General features: G+C 42.2%; 1 protein-coding gene across 5 annotated transcripts in view; it reads right to left on the bottom strand.

The window, feature by feature from the left end:
• The window catches only part of PPP1R12C (protein phosphatase 1 regulatory subunit 12C), a 47,664-nt gene extending 26,049 nt beyond the window's left edge, over positions 1-21,615 (bottom strand). For 2 of the 5 annotated variants that reach the window (XR_004592365.3, XM_087891851.1), the window contains exons 1-6: positions 21,060-21,534; positions 8,515-8,645; positions 7,780-7,898; positions 6,620-6,779; positions 5,482-5,626; positions 3,267-3,341 (exon numbers count right to left, since the gene is read on the bottom strand). Coding sequence is in view for 3 of the 5 variants with exons in the window: in XM_087891851.1 (XP_087747977.1) it covers positions 3,267-3,341; positions 5,482-5,626; positions 6,620-6,779; positions 7,780-7,898; positions 8,515-8,645; positions 21,060-21,410 (981 nt within the window). In the remaining 2 variants the exon portion in view is untranslated. Of the gene's footprint in view, positions 1-3,266; positions 3,342-5,481; positions 5,627-6,619; positions 6,780-7,779; positions 7,899-8,514; positions 8,646-21,059 lie in introns of all 5 variants that reach the window. The other 3 variants (XR_015733696.1, XM_034423204.3, XM_034423203.3) reach the window with 3 other exon arrangements.
• Positions 21,616-24,363: the final 2,748 nt, after the last annotated feature.

The following is a 24,363-nucleotide window of genomic DNA, read 5'->3' as shown; positions in this document are numbered from 1 at the left end:
CTGCCCACTGCCAGGAGTTCGAACCTGACTGCCTAAAGGTTGACTCAGCCTTCCATCCTTCCGAGGTCGATAAAATCAGGATTCAGATTGTTGGGTGCAACGTGCTGACTTTGTAAACCACTCAGACAGTACTGAGAGTACTGCACGGTGGAGCAGTATATAAGGCTAAGTGCTATTACTGTTTTTAATAAGATGGCGGCTACTGGAGGAATATCAATCTGGTTCATCCCCTTTTAAGAACAAAAGGTTTTGACTTGCAGCACTCAATACTATGAGTTAACGGTAGAAGGCCCTGAATCAGTCCTTAATCTTCAGCCCATAATTCCTATGGGTGGGAAAGGGGGGGGGGAGAAAAGAGGGGGACTCCCCTCCCCATTCCATTGGTATCTAATCACACTCTTCCTCCCCCTGGCAAATGCACTTTTTTTGCAACTAAAAATGCTGCAAATACTTCGGCCTTTGTAGTTCAGAAGGCGGGCCGGGACCTTGAACTCTGGGTCCCTTCAGATGCAGCTTCACCCTTCCGCCCTCCCTTCCCCTCCACACATACACTCCTTTCCCCTCCTGTCTTTTATTGGGACAGGCTGCTCCTTCGACTGGTTCTCATAGGAAAACTTCCAAGTCGAATTACAAAAAGAAAGAATGCAAAGAAAGCGCCTTTCAGCTTTGCAAAAGGACCTTGAGGCTGATCTGGTTCCAATCCACAGCTGGAAAGGGCAGAAAGCTGACAGGCAGGAGGGAGGCCCATCCTGCTTGCTTTCCCTTGGGAACCAGCCCTTTTCTCTCTCTCTCTTTCTTCCCTTCTCCTCCCCCCCCCACCGCCCACAACCCGCCCTACCAGTCAAGCTTTTGCCTGAAACAGATGAAGAGGGAGGCTGATCAGCTTCCCCAAATCTGGGAGGCCCACCATGCCTGCCAGAAATGCAACCTTTAGGCTGGCAAAACTCAAATTAGGCTGACAGGCATGCTGGCCTCCCGCTCTTTGACCTTCTGTCCTGGGGGGTCATCAGTATTTCTTTAGCCTTCCAGCTCTTGCCATTTCTTGAGGGACATGCAAAAAGGCAATGGGAGAAACAGAGTTTGGGAGGTGTGTCTCCTTATGAGTCAATTAAAAAAAAATAAATGTACAGGAATGCTTAAAAAAAATGTTCACCCACATCTACTGAATAGCCAAAGCTGTTATATAAAGCAAATGCAGGCATCCTGGTTGCCTGATCTGTGCAATAGACACACACACACACACACACACACACACACCAACCAAATTAGCATATCTTAGTAATGGATTACGGTATATTTAGGACAAAGTACACATTGGTATAGCCAAGCTTAAACAGCTGATTTTTAAAAAATAAGATTAAAGTCTCAGCATTATATAATGGTCATCAAATTTAACTAAAGCGTGATTTAAAAAACCAGCTGTAGTGGTTAAGGCAACTCTGGTATATCTACGCGCAGGCCAAATATACAAATTTCATATTAGAGCTTAAAACTCATCAGGCAAGGCAACAACTGAAACTGTTTTACAATCACAAGACACCACAATAAAGAATATTCTGAATATTCTATAGAATAGAATAGAAATAGAATATTCTGAATATTCTATTCAAACAATTTTGATATAAAATTGACCTGTTAGCCAAGCCGGACCTGATCTCCTCCATCGCCCCCCCACCCCAAGGGCTTATCATATCTTATGTACATTTTCAGGGTCGAAGTTCTTTGAAGGAAGCTTACATAAAAACATAAAAATCACATCTTAAGGACTCCTACAATTAAATTATTATTAGGATAAATTGTATCAGCAAGCATATAACTGTAAGAAATCTGAAAAGAATTACTGTAAAGAAAGGCAGCTAAAACAATGTGGAATAAATAGACAGCTCTTTAAAATCGAATTCCACCAATGAGGAGCTTATCAGTGAAAAAGTTAACAGTTCTGATCCAAAAATGCATTTATTGGTTTTGCAACTATTATGGCCCCTGAATCCATAGGGACTCCTGGCAGCTAACAATGAGCATAAAAGATCCAAAAGAAACACAAGAACACAAATGCAACACAATAGAAGCTGGAACAATCAAATAAAACAGACCAAGCATGGCCGGAAGGAAAATTCTGGGAGCTGAAGTCCACCCATCTTAAAATTGCCAAGTTTACGAAAGACTGGATGAAGCCATTCCAGCTTCTCCCCCAAATGCTGTCTAGAAAAGCTGTTTTAACACATTTTTGGAATATTATAAGGATGGGAGCTAATTTAACTTCTGGAAGGGAATGACATCACTGAAAAAAACCCAGCTGTCTCCTCATTTTTACAAAAATATGGAATTACTAGCAGATTCTCTAGAAACACACATACCAGGTGGGATCAATTCTGGTTGGAAAAAATGGTTCTATCAGCCAAGTTGTCAAGCTATTAGAAGCCAATGCAGCACCCATGTTACATGACTATGGCAGCTCTTCTTACCTGCCAGCAAAGGGCAGTTTCCAAGTGGTCTTCAAAGGCAGCCTTGTGCAAATCACAATGTAGTAGACTAGATGTGTAAAAAGAGTGCAATTTATCTTTACCAGTTTCTCCCGTACAGGTAGGGATGCAACTGGTACAAGCTGGGCAAAACTCCCTGGTTATGGCCTTCCTCTTGTCAATGGATCAATAGCAGTGGGGCCATAAGAGACCCCATCCCCCCCCCCTTAAAGTTATGGGGCTTCACAAATCTAGAATTAAACACTGGAACTGAAGAACAGTCTCTCTGATCCACCCTGGCGGGAGAATTCTCCCAGTGGTTTCGTCTTGTTCATCAGTTTCGCTCCTTGCGACATGGTTAAATTTTATTATACTGTCTGTAAAAGCAGACATGCCCTGTGACTGCTTCAATGACCTAGTTATGGTCTTGTGTTGTTTATATTTTATTTGAAATGGAAACTGTTTTAATTATTTTGTTCACTCAGAGAATTCCAGTTGGCGGCTGCAAGAAAAGAGTACTCTTCCTATTAAGCCCAGGGGGAAGACCTGGGATCATCCCACAGGGAGAATATTCTCAAATCAGCCCCCAAACTAGCCTTTGCAAAGTCTCCTGCAGAGGCCTTCTCCCCTAAAAGGTCTTCTAAACCTTGAAGAATCCCACACAGAAAGTGACGAGCTTCAGATGTTAGAAACTTTCTGCATAAATATAGAAGTCTATCACAATACCCTTCTGTATCCAACAACATAAATGGAATTGGCAAAAAAAAAAACCCACCCAAAATCTTTCCACAACCCATCACTCACATCGTCTTGTTTATGCTGCAGCTCTTCCAGCAGCGCCAAAGTATCTTCATCTGCAAGATCGCAGGGACGCTGGCCCTGTGGGAGAAAAGAAAGAAAATCAGGGGGGAACAAGAGGCGTCACAACACAATTGTCTCAAAACTCCACCAGCCAGCAAAAGAAGGCAGAAAAAAAATAAACGGGCACAACAGATCACCCAACTGCAAATGCCTTCAAACCTCTCCTCCTTCTCCGCCTCCTCTTTTGAATCTGTTAACAGAAATATACACTGACTAAACCAAGTGTAGATAAAAAGACAAAATGATATGAAGAAAGCTGCACCAAAGACTGGTCTAATTTTCGGAGCGCTCCTATCTTCTAGCTTCCAGCCATTGTACTTTTTAGTGGAGAAACAAATCAGTTTTGTGTGTGTGCGTGTGGTGTATGTGGTGGTGTGTGTGGTGTGTGTGTGGAGTGAAATTTGGGGTGTTGGGTAGAAATTTCTGGGTAGGGATGAAATAAATGCCTTTACAGCACTTGTTTTGATCTTCCGTAAACCGTAAATAGAAAAAACTCCCCATAGGGATGGTTCGGCTGTTGGGGGGAAACAAGGGAGACCAGAGTGCAGCCTGAAGCCTAGGGGTTAAAAAAAAAAAAAGGAACGAAAAAGAAAAAGCATGAGCAAGAGAGAGAAGGTAAATGTGTGGCCTCTCTAGGACATTCTCCTTTGCCAGACTCCATTGCTACTCTACTACTTCAATCCACCGCAGCTGGTCTCTAATGAATTTTTGCCAGAGAGGTGAGCATGTATGTGAGACTCCAGTGATCAATTTCAGATTTTTCCATCCCACATCTCCCTGATCCTTTCGATATTTTCTATTCTGTGCAACTTTTAGTTGATCAATCAGGCAGAATGAGGTCATCCTTTTCCTTTAGAAAAGGCTAAAAGAAGGCGGGGCAGGGGAGGCACTGTGGATCCAAAGCGCATTTTCTGTCCAGAGGCCCTGTTACTGGCAGTGATTGATTCCCCTCCATTGGTCCCATTTGAAGGACTATATATTTTTTTTAAAAAAAAACAAAAAACAGGGAAGAGAAGTGGGTTAGTGGCTATATTCTCCCTCCCCCACCTCCCGCCAACCACCACTATGCTGCCAAGAGTGTGGGAGGCTTGCAGAGGCTTTGTGAGAGCACACTTCATGCTTACTGATGCAACTGGCCTGCGAGAAGCCTAAAGAACTACCCTCAATGAGGCATGGATGCTATTGCTTCATAATTAACAGAATAACGGAGTTGGAAGGGACTTTTGAGGTCTTCTAGTCCAACCCCCTGCTCAGACAGGAAACTCTATACCATTTTCAGACAAAGGATTGTCCAATCTCGTCTTAAAAACCTCCAGTGTTGGAGCATTGATAACTTCTGGAGGCAAGTCGTTCCATTAATATACCATAATAACTCTTAATATATAATCAACTAGCAAGCAACATTCGGGAAGGGTCATTCTCCTCTCAACTCTCTCAAGAGAAATGCCTCTTCTGCGATGAAACACCTGATGTACTGTACCTACCGGAACAATTAAAACATTTGCTTATGTTATACTCCAATTCATATTGCTGTATTAGTCAAAGGATTAATCTTTTTTAACAACCGGTAATGTTTCTATTTTATTTTATTTTATTTATTTATCGATCAAATTTAAATGGCTGCCCAATTCATATAAGATGTCTCCAAGTGGCTTCCAATATTAATTATACACAATATCCCTCCCCCTCCCCCTTTTTAAAAAACTTTTTACAGTATTTTGTAAGCCTTGGTAACTCTTGTGAAATACAGCATGATGTTGAAACAAACAGAGTGGCCAACTATTTTCCACTCACTCTACTAATGTCTTCCTTGCCTAACACAGATAATTTTGAGAAGGGAAACTATCTCTTATGCTAAGATGCAGATCTATCTAATGCCACATGGCTCTTTATTCCAGCTGGCAATATGCTTTGCTCCCTGGTCTCAGGTAGAAAAGATTTTGATGGCCCACGTGGAGTCCATCAAATCTAATGCCCTTGCTCCATGCAGAAATCCAAATTAAAACATTCCAGACAGAGACTGTCTGGCCTCCACCTGAACAAGCATCTGCCATGAAAGCGAACTTCCCATTCAGCTGTTACGGTCATGAGTTTCTCTACAAAGGAAGATGCAGTTTTCCCATAACCCACTAGCTACCCCTCAACCAGCTTCTCTTACCACATTGTTGAGGGCCTCCATGTCACAGAAGTGCTCAGCCAAAAGCCGGCAGGCCTCCTCCACTCCCCAGTGAGCTGCTGCATGTAGGGGTGCCCAGCCATCTTTGTCCTGCACATTGGTGTCATAGCCAGCTTGCAAGAGCAGCCTGCAACAGAGCAAGGCGAGGCAGGGTGAGGGTAACTGGGGGCTCCCTAGTCCCTGGGAGAACAGAGCTGGGCTGTGGCAGAACTAACGGGGCAACCTGGACAGAGAGGAGTCTAGAAATAAAAGGACCATAGAAGAGCAGAATTCGGGTTTCTAAGTTACCCACAATTGTTAGGGGCCAGAGGAGAAACACCTGCAATTTTGAGCTAGGGTAGCATTTTTTGAACATGAAGTATGGTTAGTAAAGAAAATGCCAGGTAGGGGTGGGAGTTATGACCCCAGGTGCTTCCCTTACAAAAAGAATAAAGTGAGAAGTGGGATTTATTGGAACTCCTTTCCCCCACCTTTCTTCTTCCTTTTGAAAAGAGGAATCCCAAGTACTAATAGTTCCGTGTTGGAAGCACCAAACTGCTTTCGTGGTGAAATGATTTCCTGGTGACATCACTGTTGCCTGGGAAACTCCCAGTTGGGGGCTCCTTTCATGTCCCTGTGAAGTTGCCTACTGAAGTGGTATCCATTTATCTACTTGCGGTTGCCCACTTTTGAACCGCTGGATCAGAAGGAGCTGGAGCGTGTGGCAGGAGCTCACCCCACCTCGCAGCAATAACTGGTCTCGAATGTGAGGCTGCCAATAGTCCACATTTCTAACCACATGAGCCACAGAGCTCCTAGGAATCCCAGGTTAAAGAAAAACAGCTGAGAACCAAGATCCCTTGATTTTCCCTTTCGCTTGAAGAAGCTGAGAGGAGGTTGGGTGGGGACTGACATGGACATGTGGAAAAGTGGATGGGGTTCAGCAAGCCCTCCCCCACAACTCTGCTCAAGAGGGGGAGAGAAGGCTAAGCAATCCAATGACTTATGCTTTTCCCAAACACAGCTGGGAAAAGGCAGAAGAGGCTGTTAATTTCCTGCTCCGAAAAGCAATTAACAGTCCATACCAGTTATGTGAGGTTAACCACAGACAAGAGTTGCTCAGGAAATGGGAGACTCTCACCTCATGACCTCGACGTAGCCTTTAGCAGCTGCCACATGGAGGGCAGTGGCCCCAGTTTTGGGGTGAGGCTCATCAGATATTTTGCCAGCATTCAGCCAATGGCGAGCATCACGAAGCATCATCTCTTCTTCCTCTCGTTTGGCTACCTCTACATCTACCCCTGAAAGCAAAGGAAATGGTCGCATGAAGCACAGAGAACCTGCGGCTGAAAAATTCTGAATGGAAGTCCCACATGATAATGCAGATAACACCCACCCACACACTTTTTTTTAATGAAATCATAGCAACCAGATCTTTGGAACTTTGCTTTCCATCTCGGAGGAAGAGCTGGCATCACATCATAGGACCAGCACATATTTTGTGATGTAGCTCCACAGTTTTATTACGTACATGTGCAAAAAAAACTCTTCATATTTTTTGGATTTAAATGCAAAATGGATGTTGCAATCCACACAAACAGAAAGAATTTCATGCTGATAATTTTGGGAAATTATAATCAGCAGCAACAATGCAGTTCTGAAATGGGAAAGCATTTACCAGACCTTAATTTAGCCTATTTCTGTTCTCTCTATATATATGTACTATATGTATGTGTATATTAAATAATACATTATATTGATTTTTACAAAACCACAACGGGTAGCCCTCGACTCGCAACAGTTCATTTACCGGCCGTTCCAAGTTATAACAGCCCTGAAAAAAGTGATTTATGACTGTTTTTCACACTTACAATCGTTGCAGCATCCCCATGGTCAAAGGATCAAAATTCAGGTGCTTGGCAACTGGCTCACATTTATGACAGTTGCAGTGTCCCAGGGCCACCTTTTGTGACCTTCCAACAAGCAAAGTCAATGGGGAAGCCAGAGTCGGTTACTAACTTAACACCTGCAGTGAATCGCTTAACAGCTGTGGCAAGAAAAGTTGTAAAATGGGGCAAAACTTGCTTAACAAATGTCTCACTTAGCAACAGAAATTTTGGCCTCCATTGTGGTTGTAAGTTGAGGACTATCTGTAGTGTTTTGGGCTTTGTTTTTTTTTTTTTTTAAATGGTGAAAATGTCATAGTCACCACCTTCCCGTAGCCAATTAGCTGGAGAACCCCCTAGTAATAGGACATCAGAGGAAGAAGAGCTGCATTTGCCGTGACTGCTTGTGCCTTACCTCGTTTCTCGATTTCTGCTCGCAGCAAGGCCTCCATGCTGTCAGCCTCAGCAATGTCCAGTGGCACGTCCCCGTCACTATTCACCGCAGCAATGTTGGCACCGTGGTCCAAGAGGTATCTGGGCCAGACAGTTAAGCCCAGTCAGATCCATGGGCCACCCAGCCCCCATATCAGGCTTACAATCTCTATAACTCAGCAGAAAGGGCCACCTAAGACGGCTGTTGTAACCAGCTTCCTGCAAAGCATAATCTGGGTGACCTAGTCTGCTTGGGTGTCAAGTACAAAGTTCGAAGACTGCAGACTTTAAGTCCTACATACCTGACTCACCTCCTCAGGCAAAACTCCCCCTCCCGTTTCACTGAAGATGAATGTCAACATACAGCCAAACTTTATAAGTTTCCTTGCAAGCTCACACACCAAACGCAGCCAGGACTCTTCCTCTTCAAACAAGATTTCCTAAGGTTACAGTCCTCCAAATGCATCCAGGATCTTTCACTGAGTGTGAAATGTACCAACTATGATTAGGAGGCTCTCATCCATCTCTCGGAGTTTCTCCAGCTGAGAAGGTCATACTAGGATAGCTGCCTGAAGGAGCTCAATGACTAAGTGGAGGGTGAGACAGGACACACTGCAGTCACTTGTACCGAGAAGCAACTGTAAGGCTGGTGAGAGATCTGTGGTTCTAGGAAATTTAGGCAAAAAATGCACAAGCCCCTCATCCAGCCCAAACTTACTGTGCAATCTCATTGTAGCCACAGGAGGCAGCAACGTGCAGCGGAGTCCAACCTTCATTGTCTGCCTGGTTTACATCAGCTCCATTTTCTACCAGAAATTCAACCACTTCCATGTTTTCGTCAATGCAGGCCTGGAAGAATCAGAAGCTTCCTTATCATGCAAATCCAACCCCATATTTTGTCTCATTTGTATTACAAAAGTCTTCATCTCCTTTAAGAGAAAAGCCAATTCAAAGTTCCCCTCATCAAATCCATCACCCTCCATTCCTTCCCCAGTGCCGTAAACATGTACCTCATTGTAGCATTGCAGAGTTTGGGCCAAGCAGGGTGGACGATGGCTAAAATGACAACCCTTGGACAGGAAAACGGAACACTGTAAATACGTAATAGATTTTATGCTAAAAAACAGGACTGAAAAACCAAAGTCCCTGGGAATTTTGTAATATTTCTCTTGCTTTCAGTGCAGCTGGTGACAGAAAATGTTATCCCAACTGGGGAGGGGGCAAGAACATTTGACCAGAAAATAAAGAAGGTTTTCAAGCAGTAAAGAGGATTGTGGCTAGGGCACAACTACACAATAGACCACAGAACAAAATCTCTGGCACAGAATGTTTTGAGGAAAAAGTGCACAGGCTTCTAAGATGGGAATGAAATATGCGGGTTGTTGGTAAGGAGCCTTGGGAAGGTAACCTAACCAAGCAATGGAAACTGTATGGTCTTCCAGAGATTTCTGAACAACGCCTAATAAACCCAGCCGGAATGCCCGAAGGAGAGAGATGCTTGTTTTGAGCAACAAGAGAACTACCAGTTTCCCGTCCCTGCCCTAAACTCAACTAATAGACCAGAAAATTTGCTGGCTGTGGAATTATGGGAGTTGAAGTCCGCCGGGCTTAAAGTTGCCAAGGTTGGAGACCCCTGAACTGGAGGGTTTATCCCAGGTCTGAAGTCTACTCAAAGCTTGATATGGACATCTGGAGATGCTTTTCCCTTCCTAAAGGCTCATTGCACATTCTCTTGATCTGACTTCTAGCCGTAAGGAACTAGAATAGAATTCTTCAACCTACCAAACTTCTCAACCCACCTATATAGTGCTGGAAAAGAAAACATTACTTCTAAGAGGTAAGATATGAGTGGATAGGCAAAAGATACGATCATTTAGTTTCTAGGGAAAGCTATATCATGCAGTGTTGGGTCTGACCCAAAACACAATGAAGCAAAACTATTATTTATTTATTTATATAATTTATAGGTCATCATCTACCAATGACTCCAGCACCTTAAAAGGTTAAAACAAAAAAGACAAAAAGGAGATAATGAACAACCTGAAGCCAACATATAACCATCCAGCGGGGGCTTAACCTTCATTCTTCCCCAAAGCCTGGAAAAGGCAGGTCTTTGATGGCTTCTTAAAAATCATCAGGAAGGAAACTTTTGATTCCCTCCCCTCCCCCGAAATCAGGACCATAACTCATAGTTTCAGGGTTGCTCCAAAGTCTAGCCCACTGATTTGGATTTAATAGCAAACCATGTTTGATCTGATTTGATTATGTGCCATCAAGTAGCGGCCACATGGATAGATCACATAGACTGATCTGACTGGGTTCGGGCATAATGTGTAGGAAGCTGCACTCTTGAGATAACTATGATTTGGATGAAAAGGCATCTGGTATATGGCAAGGAGGAAGTCTGTGAAAGTGAGGTGAGAAAGCAGATGAGCTTTTATTATTTACAGCACAAGTGTTAAACTTGTGGTGTAACGTTGCTGTCACATGATGTTTCGTGACGTTTTCTCCATTCATGGAGCTGGGATGGGCGTGGCCTGCGCACATCTGGTCCATGGACCACCAGTTTGACACTCCTGATTTAGATCAATGGTGTCAAACCATGGCAACTTTAAGACTTGTGGGAGAGGAAATCCATAACACTGCTGACTGGGGAAAAATGCTAGCCGGGGAATTCTGGGAGTTTTAAAACTTCCACAAGTTTTAAAAGTTGCCAAGGCTGGACATCCCTGATTTAGATGGAAATCCATAGTATGATATTATATTCAAAAGAATGGTGGTGGGTTTTTTTTTTTTTTTTTTTAAGGTGCTAATTCTCAAAGATCTCCTTTTGCACCTCTCACCAGATACGCTGCAAGATGGGATATATGTCAAAAAATAATCACAGGAGGTTTCAGCATCTACCAAAACTTGGAGATGAGGGGGAGGGAGGGAGGAAGAGAAAGAGAAGGAAGAAAATTGGATCAGTAAATCTTTGATGTCTCTTCTAATGTCAGGAAAATGCAGCTGTACTACTTTTCTTCTTTCAGGCACAAAAGGCATCAGAACTGAAGGCAGCTGCTTTTGCTCATTGCTTTCATCTGCCTTTAATAACAGGTTTTGGATCTGCAGTCAAGCCATGCAAAATGAAACCGACTGAAGCAATAACAGCAGATGGGTGTATGATATCAAAGAGCCACAGAGGAAGAGACATTCTTCAAAAAGAAGAAAAATTGAGGATGAGGAGGGAGGGGGAATGGATAGGTTCAACTTGAGGATCTTCTCAGAAAGCCAGTTAAGGAGAAAAGGTCTCAGGTGGCTCTTTAGAGGTTCAATGGATTGCTTTGCACCCATTAAAACATCAGTTCACCGTGCCTTTTTTGGTGCTGTCTGATTTCCAGCAACTCCCCAAGGACATGAGCAAGTTTGCTGAATGCGTCAATCCAGGCCACCATCCAGGAGAAAGAATAAGTGGAGTAGCCATTGCACCAGGGACAGTCAATGCATTTTATCTATTTTCAAAGTGCTGCTGTTCTCACATCTAGACCTACAGATAGTCCTTGACTTACAACAGCTTGTTTAGTGACTATTCAAAATTACAACGGCACTGAAAAAAGTGACTTATGATACTTATTTTTTCAGACTGATACCGTTGCAGCATCCCTGTGATCACGTGGTCAAAATTCAGACTCTTGGCAAGTGACTCATATTTACGACGGTTGCAGCATCCCAGGGTCATATGATCACCTTTTACAACCTTCTGACAAGCAAAGTCGATGGAGAAACCAGATTCACTTTACAACCACGTGGCTATTTTAACAACTGCAGTGATTCATTTAACAATTGTGACAAGACTGTAAAATGAGGCAAAATTCACTTTTGACAATTGTTTCACTTAGCAACAGAAATGTTGGGCTCCATCATTTCTCTATGGCCAATCTGAGCCATGCCACAGGTAGAAGTGCCGAATTTTGAAACTGAGACTTTATACAAACACAAATCCCATAAGCATTCCCAGATCTAGGCTGCAAAAATCCAGATGGCCCTTAGATGACAGCAAATGTTTCTAGGTTTCTGTTCATCTCTGCAGCCATCTGAAGGTCATCTGGATTTCTGATACCCACTAGCCAAGCTATATGGTAGAGAAAAATAAATATTAAGTCCTTTCAAAAACAATAACTACCTTGTATCCTAAGCATGCTATAGCTAGTGCATTCCCCACTTAGGTGTCCTAAACAGTACATAATGCTATTCCAGAACAGCTGGATATATGCATATATCATGGTCAAAGCAAACCACATTACACATGGCTGTATGATATGCTACACTTTACAGAAAATAATCCTGGCTAAGGGGTCGCTAATCCTATTTATTTCAGGTTTTTTTCTCAAAAAAAAAGAAAAGAAAAGAAAAGAAAAGAAAAGAAAGAAAGAAAGAAAGAAAGAAAGAAAGAAAGAAAGAAAGAAAGAAAGAAAGAAAGAAAGAAAGAAAAAGAAAAAAGACAAGAAAAATAGCTTTAGCTCAGCTGGTTGAATCTGCTGTTTAAATGTTCTGGGCTTTTAATCACCATTTCTCTGACTGAAAAAGGTTGGATAAGAGGGTTGTTACTGAATGCTTATGGGAATTGGGTCTAGGATAGGAGTTAGTTAAATGTTCAGATGACACAGCAATCCTCCAGAATCCCAGATTAAATAGACTAGGAAACAAACAAGCCCATAGTATTTCCACTAGCTCCTGTCTCCAACAGGTGTGTTAAAACCACAAATGACCCCATCTATAATTTATTGGTGTCATCCAAATTGAAGAAAAGAAGCCAAATCTTTTTTCCCTTGAACCGCAAAAGAACAAAACATAGGGTGTGGTTTGTCAGCCACAAGTGCAAGGCGCCAGCAAAAGTGATTGGAGAATGCTGGCAAACTCTAGCTCATTGTATGATAGGAAATAAAGTTTTTTTTAAAAAAAAATCAGAGCAGAATTAACATTCCTGACAGATTGCAGCAATATCTGCAGCTTGATGCTGATAAACAGATTACAGAGCACCATTTATTTTGTGCACTGCATATGGCTTACAGTAGACTCTAAAATACAATACTGGGTTGTTAAGTAACACAATTCAGTTATCAGATTCACACCTTTGGGGAAAAGAACCCATGAACAACCAATGGCAAATTTAATTTAAACCAGACATTTAAATCAGATTTCCTGTTGGAAGATTTAAAATATGAATTAAAGTGTGATTTAAATCGATCCACCCTGCTATACACATTCCATTTTAAATAAAATGCTTCAAAAATCTATGCTAAGAAAACAAGAGTACTGTAATACAAGCAACTTGGATTATAGAAATTCAATGCAACAATTTGTGCACTGCCATTATGCAGATTTTGAACATGTGTATTGTATTATACATTTGGTTTATCACAAATGGGGAGGCAGAACACTTGTAGAACACTGAAATCTTCCCCCTTACCAGTGCAAAGTTTGAGATCTCCTCTTGAATATTCCTTCATAAATTCAACCTTATCTTCCTAGGTTTACATATGAGAAATTTGTAACAGAGAGACCCAGTCTACCTTGATGAGCTCTTAGCTTTTCCTAATTTATACAAGTGGGTCCTTGACTTATGACCATTTAACGACAGTTCAAAATCCTAGAAAAAGTGACTTACGATGGTCCTCGTGCTTACAACTATTACAGCATCCATATGGTCACACAATTAAAATGAAGATTCAGGCAATGGGCAACCAACATATATTTACTGCAGCTGTGACTTTCTCAGATGACTTCCCAAAAGCAAAGTTGATAGGGGAAGCCACATTTGCTTAACAACTGTATGATTCACTTAACAACCATGCAAAAAGAAAATAAATCAGGCATCATTCATTTAAAAACTTCATTGCTTAGCAACGATAGTTCTGGTCTCATCTGCAGTTTTTCATTGAAGACTATCTGTATTGGTTGCCTTCATAAATGAGTAGACTAATTACAGTATGTTGTGTAATGAAACAGGTGGAATGGCTGGAAAAGGCAACCAAGACAGCTTAGCTGGAGCTAAATATCAGATGCCACCTCTTCAAAGGTTTCCAGAAGGTAAGAAAACCACAGGCTGGCTTTTGAGAACATGGATTCAAATTATTTCCTACCCCAGATATGAGACTCCATCACTTCAAAAAACAAAAAAACAACTTTCTCTTCTGCTCTTACTCTCATTTGGGTCAAAAAGACCAATTTGAGAAATCAGGATATGACTGTCCTCTTGGATGAAGTGGCACAGGAGATGAGGGGGAGAGATGCTTCACAAGCCAAGTGTGGACCAACATTAGTAGCCTCTGCTCAGAAGGCAAATATTTTATCTCCCAACAAAGGAGAACAATTTACTTCAGTTGCAGAAACCTTCCTGAACTGACCCAAGCCATAAAAGCATCCCAGGTCTCCTTCTTAGGCCCTGCTTCTATCTAATGATTCTGGGCCCTGATCCTCCTCCAAAGCAGTGCTCATCCATTTGAAGAGTTGAGAGTATGAGTAATGGTAACAACACTGTAGGAGATGAGGATCCCAGGCTTGCTATGGCCACGTGCCAAGATTTTCTCTCAGTGTGAACCACCCACCTGCAAAATGCCCCTGCCTCAGGGAAATCATGTATTTTTAGAAGAACATTCTTGTTTACTTGCCTGTTCCAAAAACTGCAGCATCTAAATATATATAGTTCCCTCATAAACGAAATGTTTGCAACCTGAAAAATGTTGTAACATCTGAATTCTGATAAAACCAGAATCCTTTTAAATTTCCCATCACATTGCAAAACTCTAGTGGATAGTAAAGTATCTCAGCCCTGAGAGGATAACACTCATATAGTACCTATTTGAGCGTTTATTCGAGTGGTATTTATTCAAAATTACAAGGACTAGCAATTATAAGGGGGGGGGGGGGGGAAGGAAATCATGAATTGGTTTAAATTGAAATCACATTTACTATACATTCAATAGATACTGTATGGCTTCTCAGGTTTTTGATCTTTTAAATTCTCAGTTGAAGCTAGACCTACCCATCCTCCAAAACAGGAGGACACACTGCCTTTTTAAAAAGCCATGCAAATATCCAACCCATCAGTCTCAAGCTTACCCACTATTCTGAGTATTTATGGCTACACTTTGGAAACTGGTTCTATGCACAATTCCCAGGCTTTTTTTTCCCCAAAAGCAAGGGAAACTGAAGAAGCAGGCCTCATCCTACAACCTATTTCCAGCTGTGCACAGGTCATGTGCTCCTACAACCCTTCTAAATTCTGCTTTGCCGAAAGTCAGAGGGCAACCTGGCACAAAGAATAAGCATCCAGGACTTCTGGCAATACATGGCAAGGAGAGAGTCCCTGGGCTCTGAGAATAACTAGATCCCAAGCCAATCATGGGAACAGTTGAAAAACTGGTTGTGGCTCCATAAAAGACTACCTTAACAGGGCCAAACTGCCCCCTGCCCAGGGCTGCATTATAGGATCACCTTTTGTGTTCATAGCTTAGAAGATGAGCGTTGGTTGCATTTTAAATAACAGGAGAACTGTTAAACAGGGTGGATAAAAATCAATGGTTTTTTTAACAAAATCAAAAAAATCCGACTTTTTTGATTTAAATCAGATTTTTTTTTTAATTTTTATCGAATTTATTTTAATAAAAAACTTTTGGGGTAAAAATCTATCGTAAGGTAGTTTTCTATTTAAGATACATAAATAATTTAGTTTATTCAGCATGAAATGGAGCTTAGGTATGTAGCATGAGGCTGTATATTCTGCAACACTGGGACTATCGGTGAGTCAACAGTGGGTCAAAGGAGTAGCAGAGATGACAGTTGCTCTTTAAAAATTATGATTTAAATCGAGTTGATTTAAATCAAGCCTTTTTACTAGTGATTTAAATCATGATTTAAATTGTGATTTAAATCAACTTGATTTAAATCAAATCCACCCTGCTGTTAAAGCATATGTAGAGCAGCTTCTTTTGAAAAATTAGATTTTTCCAGGCTCCTTATACCATTGCCTTTTGGATGTGGCCTTCAAGTTTCTCCAAAGGTTGTCCTGAATTATAACTTTTAATTTGGCATTAGGGGGAAGTTTAAAATCATTAGCTTTACCCTGATTACTTCCAATTTGTCATCTCTTCTACCACCTTTGTGTTGTGTGATATTATCTGACACTGAAACTACTCAACAGTCAATTTGGCCCTCAGCTCAATATAAAAAAACGGGAAGCTCATCCTTGCAGAGTAAAACAAGCATCCATTTATCTATTAATGTTCCCGTTTCAGCTAGCTTTATGCATAAAACAGAGTGAGAAGTTACTGCAAAGGTCATTAAATTCACCTATCCCCATCCCGCAACTACCACACTTCTGACCGACAGCCAAGTCAAAAAAATATGATTGAGGACTTCTTCCTAGCATTTATCTTACTTCCTTTTCTGTATTTTGAATCTCTTAATCAGTTCCAGCCTTCTGCAGCTGGCTTCCCCAACTTGACACTTTCCAGCTGTGATGCAACTTTGCAAAGTTCCCAGTCCCAAAGCATCTGGAGGCCACCAGTTTGATGTTAGCTGAAATAGCGGAGACGCCTTCAGTTTATCTCAAAATGGCAATTCTATCACCTCCAGTCTCTTGCTTATGCTGAATAATCCAGAGAATGCTGCTAAGGCTGGTGTTCCAAGAAGCAGGCACACCACAGGCGACACTCATAGTTTCCAGAACACTGAAGAAAACATAAACATTTGGTGCAATGTGCAAAGCATCGTCATTCCCTAATTTCATTTGAATCTTTAATCCTTCCCTGCGATATTGAAAAAGTGGCATACAGGTAGTCCTCGACTAATATTTGTTTGGTGACCGTTCAAAGTTACAACAGCACTGAAAAAAGAGACTTCTGACCGTTTCTCAATTATGTTTTTCAGCATCCCCATGATCATGTGGTTAAAATTCAGATGCTTGGCAACCAGTTCATAATTATGACCCTTGCGGTGTCCCAAAATCATGTGATCAACTTTTGTGACCTTCTGACAAGCAAAACCACTTAACAGAAATGTTGAGTTCAATTGTGGTCGTATGTCAAGGATTACCTGTATCATGTCATGGCCTAACTAACCACTCCCTCATGTCCGCCCCCCCCCTCCTGCCAGTTACTGGCCTTAAATTCTGGAACAGTAAACCTGGCAGGGGAAGAAAGCAGGAATCATTCCTCCCCAACTACCTAGCCAGTTTGACAAATTGGTATCTGGAGATGGGGAGCAGGGCAAGAAGCCAAACTACTTCAAGAAGATGAAGTAATGGAAAATTTCACAGGAGTGAAATTAAAGGGGGCGGGGTGGGGGAACGATACCGAAGAGACAGCAGCCCCAGTGCCTTCTAATGAGAAACCCAGGGAAGACGGATTTATTTTAGGCGTAACAACTTTTCCTTGCCTCTGATGGGAACTTGGTGAAGGAATCCAAAACAAACTGCAATTCAAAGAGCAAATAAATACCTTGTAGTCATCCACAATACTCCTTAATAAATGTACACCCAATACAGATAACCTTGTTTCTGGACCCCTTTAATTAGTCCTAGTATTGATTGCTGAACCTACCCTGGCCAGGTAGAAAGGGAGAATATTCAGATTTGAGATCCATTTCAGTGCAATGAAAGGTCACAGATATAAAGATTGCTGGCTAGATTTTGTGATTATCAGCCTTGGTTGTCAAGGGAAGGAGAAGCAAGATAACGGTATCTCCTGCCACTAGAAATAAAACCACCCTTTCCAGATATCCAACCAATCAGAACCCATCTGTATGATGGGAATTCCTCAGTCTATCATCTATACTGCAGCAAGACCAAGACTCAGGGCTACAGCATTAAACACACTTGTGATAACAAGCATTGTGGGCCAGAGTGGGAATTGTGTTGCTCTCCCTCACTCAGGAAGATTACATTTTACCATTCTCTTTGAAATAGCAATTGTAACTTGACTGTTCAAGAAACAAGGAAGAGGACCAATAGAAGAGAATATTTGTAGCTCAGGGTTGAACTCAGGGGTCCTTGGTGCTCTCTGAGTTTGGTGGTTTTCTTGCATATGTTTCATTACCAAACTAAGTAACATCATCAGTGCTAGACCTGATATCATCTAGCATTGATATTACCTAATTTGATAATGAAACATCTGCAAGAGAACCATCAAGCTCAGAGAGCATCAAGAAAGAGGATCTTGAGGAAAAGGAGGATTGTAGGAGTTTGAAGGACGGTTTGGATGATCGCAAACCATGTTCACCAGCCACTTTTGAATAGAACAACAGTCAAGATTGTAAAGAAACCTGTCTTACCATTAAGAAAGTTAGCACACAGTAGCTGGATTCATTTATCATAGTAAAATATCATTTTGTTTGAGTTAATATATGGTGAGAAAACAGCCATACCAGTAGCCAGGAAGTATGTTTTATCAGTTGTAGCTTTTTCAACATGCCATAATTAAGGAAAACTGGCTTAAAACAATGTGGAAATTCAGCATTTGTTCACCATCTTACTAATGGTGAAATTGATCTAAAAGACTTACCATGTCCAAACCTAGCATACACCAATGTTTAATTCTGTATAAACTAGAACTGAATTCAGACATTATAGTAAGCTTTCATTTCCACACATTATATGACTTCTCGTGATGATGGACTGAAGAACTCCCATTGTGGTAGTCATATATTAGCAGGATAAAGCTGGGAGGAGTGACCACTACATTGATATACTATGTAAATATATCTCATAAAAGGAGACCAGTACATATACAGCAGTTCATTTGATTGCTTGCAATCAATTCCAGGTGACTTGAAAAGTAAGCAAAAAGAATTTTTTGGCTTCAACTTGCTGCAGATAGAATAGAATAGAATAGAATTCTTTATTGGCCAAGTGTGATTGGACACACAAGGAATTTGTCTTGGTGCATACGCTCTCAGTGTACATAAAAGAAAAGACACGTTCATCAAGAATCATAAGGTACAACACTTAATGATAGTCATAGGGTGCAAATAAGCAATCAGGAACAATATCAGTATAAATCATAAGGATACAAGCAACAAAGTTACAGTCATACAGTCATAAGTGGAAGGAGATGGGTGGTGGGAACGATGAGAAGATTAATAGTAGTGCAGACTTAGTAATGATGACTATATAATACAGATACATATATGTATTACAGATATAATACAGATACATACACATTAAGATTGGGGAAAACCTTGGAACAGTAAAGTAACACATGCTTATGTACAAGACTGATATCGGTATCATAGGAAGTTAGATAAATAATATAATGAATTGGCTGAGCAAGGCCTCCTGTTTCTAATTCATGTTTTCTCTACTGACCTTTTTTCAGACCTGCCAAACAGCAGCATCTTTAGCCATCAAGAAAACAGCAAGTGCTGCAGGGAAAGGCAGAAACTCTTTTACTCAGAAAGCCTTTGGGTTCACTACGTTATGGGAAGCCAATCTTACTGGATTACACAATCTGCACCAAGCCATGATAAGACACTTGGCTCAGCACACCCAGCCTTTGAAATTACAAGCTGGCAGTTGGATGATTCCAATGTTTTGCAAACAGTGGTGGAAATTAAAGAGTGGTGTAAAAGCAAATCCTTTCCATTCTTTTCAGGGTCTGTGTAGGAACACATTGAGAACCCACCAATGCAGATCCCGAGATGACCTTGTTTGATCTTTCAAGGATGAAAGCAGAATGAATTACTTGTCCTTTCTGTGTGGAAAGTGACTTCTAAAACCAAGAGGAAAAGAAGAATTGCTTTCCAAGATCCGAGGATTCCTCTAAATTCCCAACATCTCCAACTATGGATCACTACAGAGAGCCAATTTGGGGTAATGGTAAAGGTAATCATCTTTACCCCAAATTGGCTCTCTGTAGTGATCCATAGTTGGAAATGTTGGGAACTTAGAGGAATCCTAGGATCTTGGAATGCAATTCCTCTCTGGAAGCCAAGAGACTGTGAGTTCTAGTCCCCCTTTAGGCATGAAAGGCAGCTGAGTGTCTTTGAGCCAGTCCATCTCTCTCAGCCCTACTCACCTCAAAGGATTGTTGTTGTGGGAAATTAGGAGGAGGGAGGTATGTTCATTGCCTTGAATACAAAGTAATCAAGGCCTGGGAAGGTTTTTTCTCTTCTTCAAGTGCTGGAAGATATCAACCCAGAGCTTTCACTGGAGGCAAAAATGACCAGGCTCAAATTATCCTACTTCGGGCACATTATGACCCAGCTCTCTGCAAAAGGTTCTAATGATGGGAAAGGTGGAAGGAAAGAGAAGATGACAACAACCAGCAGCAAAGTGGACAGTTATGGTAGGGATGTCACCAGGAGACTGGAAAGAATAGGCTAGATTGTCATGGGAAACATTTGTGATCGCTGGGAGTCGAAAAAGACTTGATGGAACATAATCACTAGGGCCGTTAGATGCTACAGCTGTGACTTCAGATTCATGATTATTAAATTAGAAATAGAAGAATTCCCCCCCCCCTTAGGTTGCCAAGTGACTAAGAATTGTTTTTCCCACTTATTGGTAAATCACTGTAGGCAACCACCCTGCACCAAAATAACATTTTCTCCCAAACCTCTACGGCAGAGGAACATGCCTTCATTTTCATTCTGCACGTGCAACCTGCATACATTATTCAATTGCAAGCTGGAGTTGCCATCAATTGGCAAAGCAGAGCAGCCTCCTGGCTAATAAAAAAATTCAAATTGCCAATTGGGATGCCAGATCTGTGCAAGGATGGTGGGGGGGGGGGAGAGACCTTAACGGCAGCGAAACGGGGAGCAGATTCCTGACAGATCCTTAGAAAGGATCTGCCTCTCTCTCTCTCTCTCTCTAGATATGGTCACATAAAGACCATTACAGCCAGCGCTGTGAAACTACCGCAGGGAAGCATTTTTTTTTGGGGGGGGGGAGGCTCCAAAACCCATAACCCACTCCAAAGCCCATAACCCACTCCAAAGCCCAGCCCAGAGATTAATGATATTCCCAGTGCACGAAGAGGCTTTGCAAACTCTCCCCGTAGAGAGCTTGACCCTGGCATGAGAGACCCCCCTTGATCTTCCTCCCCGAGACAAAGGCACTCTGCACAAGCTCAGAGGAAGCCCTTTCCTGGGCGCCCATTCGGCAGGCGTTTGGCCGGCCAGGACAAAAGAGGAGAGCCGAGGAGGAGGAGGAGGAGGAGGAGGAAGAGGCGACGGAGGGTGGGGTGGGGGTGCGGGGGCTCCCTCTGGGGGATTCGTGGCTACCTGGTGGAGAGCGCTGATGCCGTCCGCGTTGGTGCCGTTCACGGCAGCCGGGTCGGCGCGGAGCATCTCCCGCGCCGCTTCCAGCTCGGCACCGGCGCAGCAGGCCAAAAACTCGGCGGCCGCGTCGAAACGGACCGCGCGCGGGCGGCTGCCGGAGCCCATCCCTGGCGCTTCGTCTGCGGACGCCGGCGACCCAGGCGCGGATTCGGCGGGAGGCGGGGTCGGGAGAAGAACGGCGGCGGCGGCGGCGGCAGCTGCGGCCGCTTCGGCTTCGGCCCATGCACGGAGTTGTTCCCGCCGCCGCGCCCGGGCGCCTTCTCCCTCGGAAAGGGAGAGCAGCGGCGCCGCCATTTTCTTCCTCTGTTGCAGCCACCGGCGCCGCCAGCCCGGCTGGGCGGCCCTCCCGGCCCAGCTCCTCGGTAGGCTGAAAAGCAGCAGGAGGAACGCCTCTCGGCTTCCGTATCCAGACGGGAAGGAAAGGAAGGGGGGGGGAAGAAAGATGAGAACTGGGGAGGGGGAGAGAGGAAAACAAAAAAAAAGCTTGTGGGGCATCACGGGAAATGGAGTCCTACTTCTGTTCTTTTCTTCCTGTGATTAATCTTCGTTCCTTTGATCATAATTTTCCCTTGGGGGCGAAACAGCCCCTTTTAAACTTTATTGTTTATATACACGTCGCATACTTTTTCAGCCTTTTACTCTGGGGCAGAGTTAAGAATTTCTCCCTTAAGAAAGATATCACCACTCTAGACCTTTCTCTCTTCCTATCTCTATGGAACCCTTTATATTTTTAAAGGATGTTTCATAGCCTGCCCGCTATTGTTATTATTCTCTCCCGCAAGGGCTCCTGGGAGATGAAGTCCATAGGCGAAGTGAGAAGAGTTTTCAATAGTAACATTATAAAAAACGCTCTAATTCCGAGGGGAGATTCTGAACCAACCTCCTACTAAGTCGTTTGCAATTTCCACAGTTGTTTAGAATGGCTTTTGTAGGAGTTTACGAAGTTAGCATGAAAAAAAACCTCCTAAAGGTTCTCCGCAGGTGGGGCGGAGTTGAATGTCTCTATGGGCCCTCGCCCTAAACATTTTTTGACATTTTTTTGGGTCTCTTGAAGGGTGATGTCATTGAATACCCATAGAACTGGAAGAAGCATAGCAAGGGTGCTTTTATTTTTTACGGTTGCTCCCTCTAAGCGAGCACTCTAACTGTATTGTCTATTTATGCTATATAAAGATAATAGTATAATTGTATATTATTCATACTATTACAGGGATGTCCGGGGAACTGAGCAGTACGGAGTTACTACATCTGGGCTGCTCATTTTCGACCACTGGGGGACCTCAAAAGAGAGGTTTCTTTTCTGTTCAATATCTCATTGTCGTCCTCTAATTGTCCAGATTTTGAGAGTTCAGAATTACTTGGTTATTTCCTAAATTTTAAATAATCTCTGTTTTTCTTATGCTGTATTTATAAGTCTGTTTTCCTTCGTTTTTTCCCTTTCTTTCTCCATATACACAAATACATCCTTTTCCCCAAGCCCAAATCCACCAATATGATACTTCTTTAAAGTTATTTTTAGGAGAAATTTTCAGTTTGTGTTTCTTGTGTAAAGCTGCCCACATGGTGAAAACTCTTTTATCTGAAGCCTGTGAGAACTACTGTACTTCTAATTGATACAAGCTACCCAGAAACTCCAAGCAAGAAAGACAGAATGTATCTGACCCCCATGGGTAAGAGATTAGGAATGAATCTACACAGTGGCTATATGGCAGTAAAGCACCAATATTAATATTCTTCCATTCACATTGGTTCTGTAGATGGTCATATAGGACAATGTTTTTCTCAACCTTAGCAACTTTAGATGGGTGAAGTTCAAGTTACAGAAGTAACTCAAGTTACAGTGAAGTTCAAGTGCCAGCCAGCTGGGTGGGGCATTCTGGGAATTGAAGTCCATGCATCTTAAAGTTGCCAAGGTTGAGAAACACTGATCCAGGATGATTCCTCCCACATTGGAAAGAAATGGGCAAAAAGACTTCCTGGGAGGCTCTTGGTACCTTTTCACACAACCTTTTGCTGATAAAGTCAATCACATTTGCCCAAGACTTGACTCTTTATGGGATGGTTCTGAAGCAATAGCTGTGAAGAGTCTTGTGGTATTACTTAGGATTCCTCTCAGTCCGTGGATTGAATCACGTTAATAAGGGCCCTTTTACATAGGTTCTGCCAGTTGTGATCCAGACCATGACCCTATTCACTTTTTTGAGGGCTTGATAATCTGGATCTGAGAGGTGATCCTTGCCTTGTTATGAGAGAGAGCATGATGCCAACAGCCTTGAAAGTGGAATTCCATAGCATGGCATTGCAGCATGAAGTACCCTTCACATCTATATAACAATTAAGGTAAAGACAGATATAATTAACAGCCACATCTTCCCTCTCCCTGTTTTTTTCTTTTATTATTATTTCTTCTGGATTTTTAACCATTTGCTGGATGTATTTCCACATTCAGAAAAATTTATGCTATTTTGTTAATCATCTGTTCTCTGATAAATATCTTAATATGGGCTTGGGACACACAAAGCAGAAGTAGGCCAGCTTTGATGGCTTGGAGGACTGTTCTTAAATTTGTGGGTGGAGAGGTGTCTAGAAGGATGGTTCCAAATGGGCAATGCAATATCATACATGGGATTAAGTTTTGATTTTTGAGGAGATGGGGAGACCAGAGAGGATCCTTCCTTCCTTCCTTCCTTCCTTCCTTCCTTCCTTCCTTCCTTCCTTCCTTCCCCATTTTTGTTGAGTTCCCCATTGTTAGAAAACAATGCCTCTGACTTGGAGAGATTATAGTTGGAATGTGATCCAGAGGTCTCAGATTGGAGCTTTGAGACGTCAGACAATTTTGAGATGATAAACTCTTCACTCCTGGTATAAACAAAAGCAAAAAAAAAAAAAAAAGAGGAGAGGGCAGTTGTAAATAGAACCTTTAAGACATTGTTTCTCAACTTTAAGCATGTTGGCTGGGGAATTCTGGGAGTTGAAGTCCATGTATCTTGAACCTGCTGAGGTTGAGAAACACTGCTCTAAATGATACTGCATCTCCACCAGAAGTCAGAAGAGGATCAGTTTCATAAAAAGATGTTGATAAAGCTGGGCCCAAAAAAATGTGTGCAAGTAAATCAATACACTTTTCCAGTTCCCATCACTTTGCAACTTTAACTTTTTCCCCCCTGTTTCATTAATCAATTAAATAATTATTTGTTCCATTTGGGTCAATCATTGATATCAGAAAGAAATGGAATTGCTGGAGAGA

The sequence above is a fragment of the Pantherophis guttatus genome, chromosome 4 (assembly GCF_059756535.1).
Source record: "Pantherophis guttatus breed Tessera chromosome 4, ASM5975653v1, whole genome shotgun sequence".
Taxonomy (NCBI): domain Eukaryota; kingdom Metazoa; phylum Chordata; class Lepidosauria; order Squamata; family Colubridae; genus Pantherophis; species Pantherophis guttatus.
The sequence above is the reverse complement of the archived record's forward strand: the minus strand, read 5'-3'. Positions and strand labels throughout refer to the sequence as shown.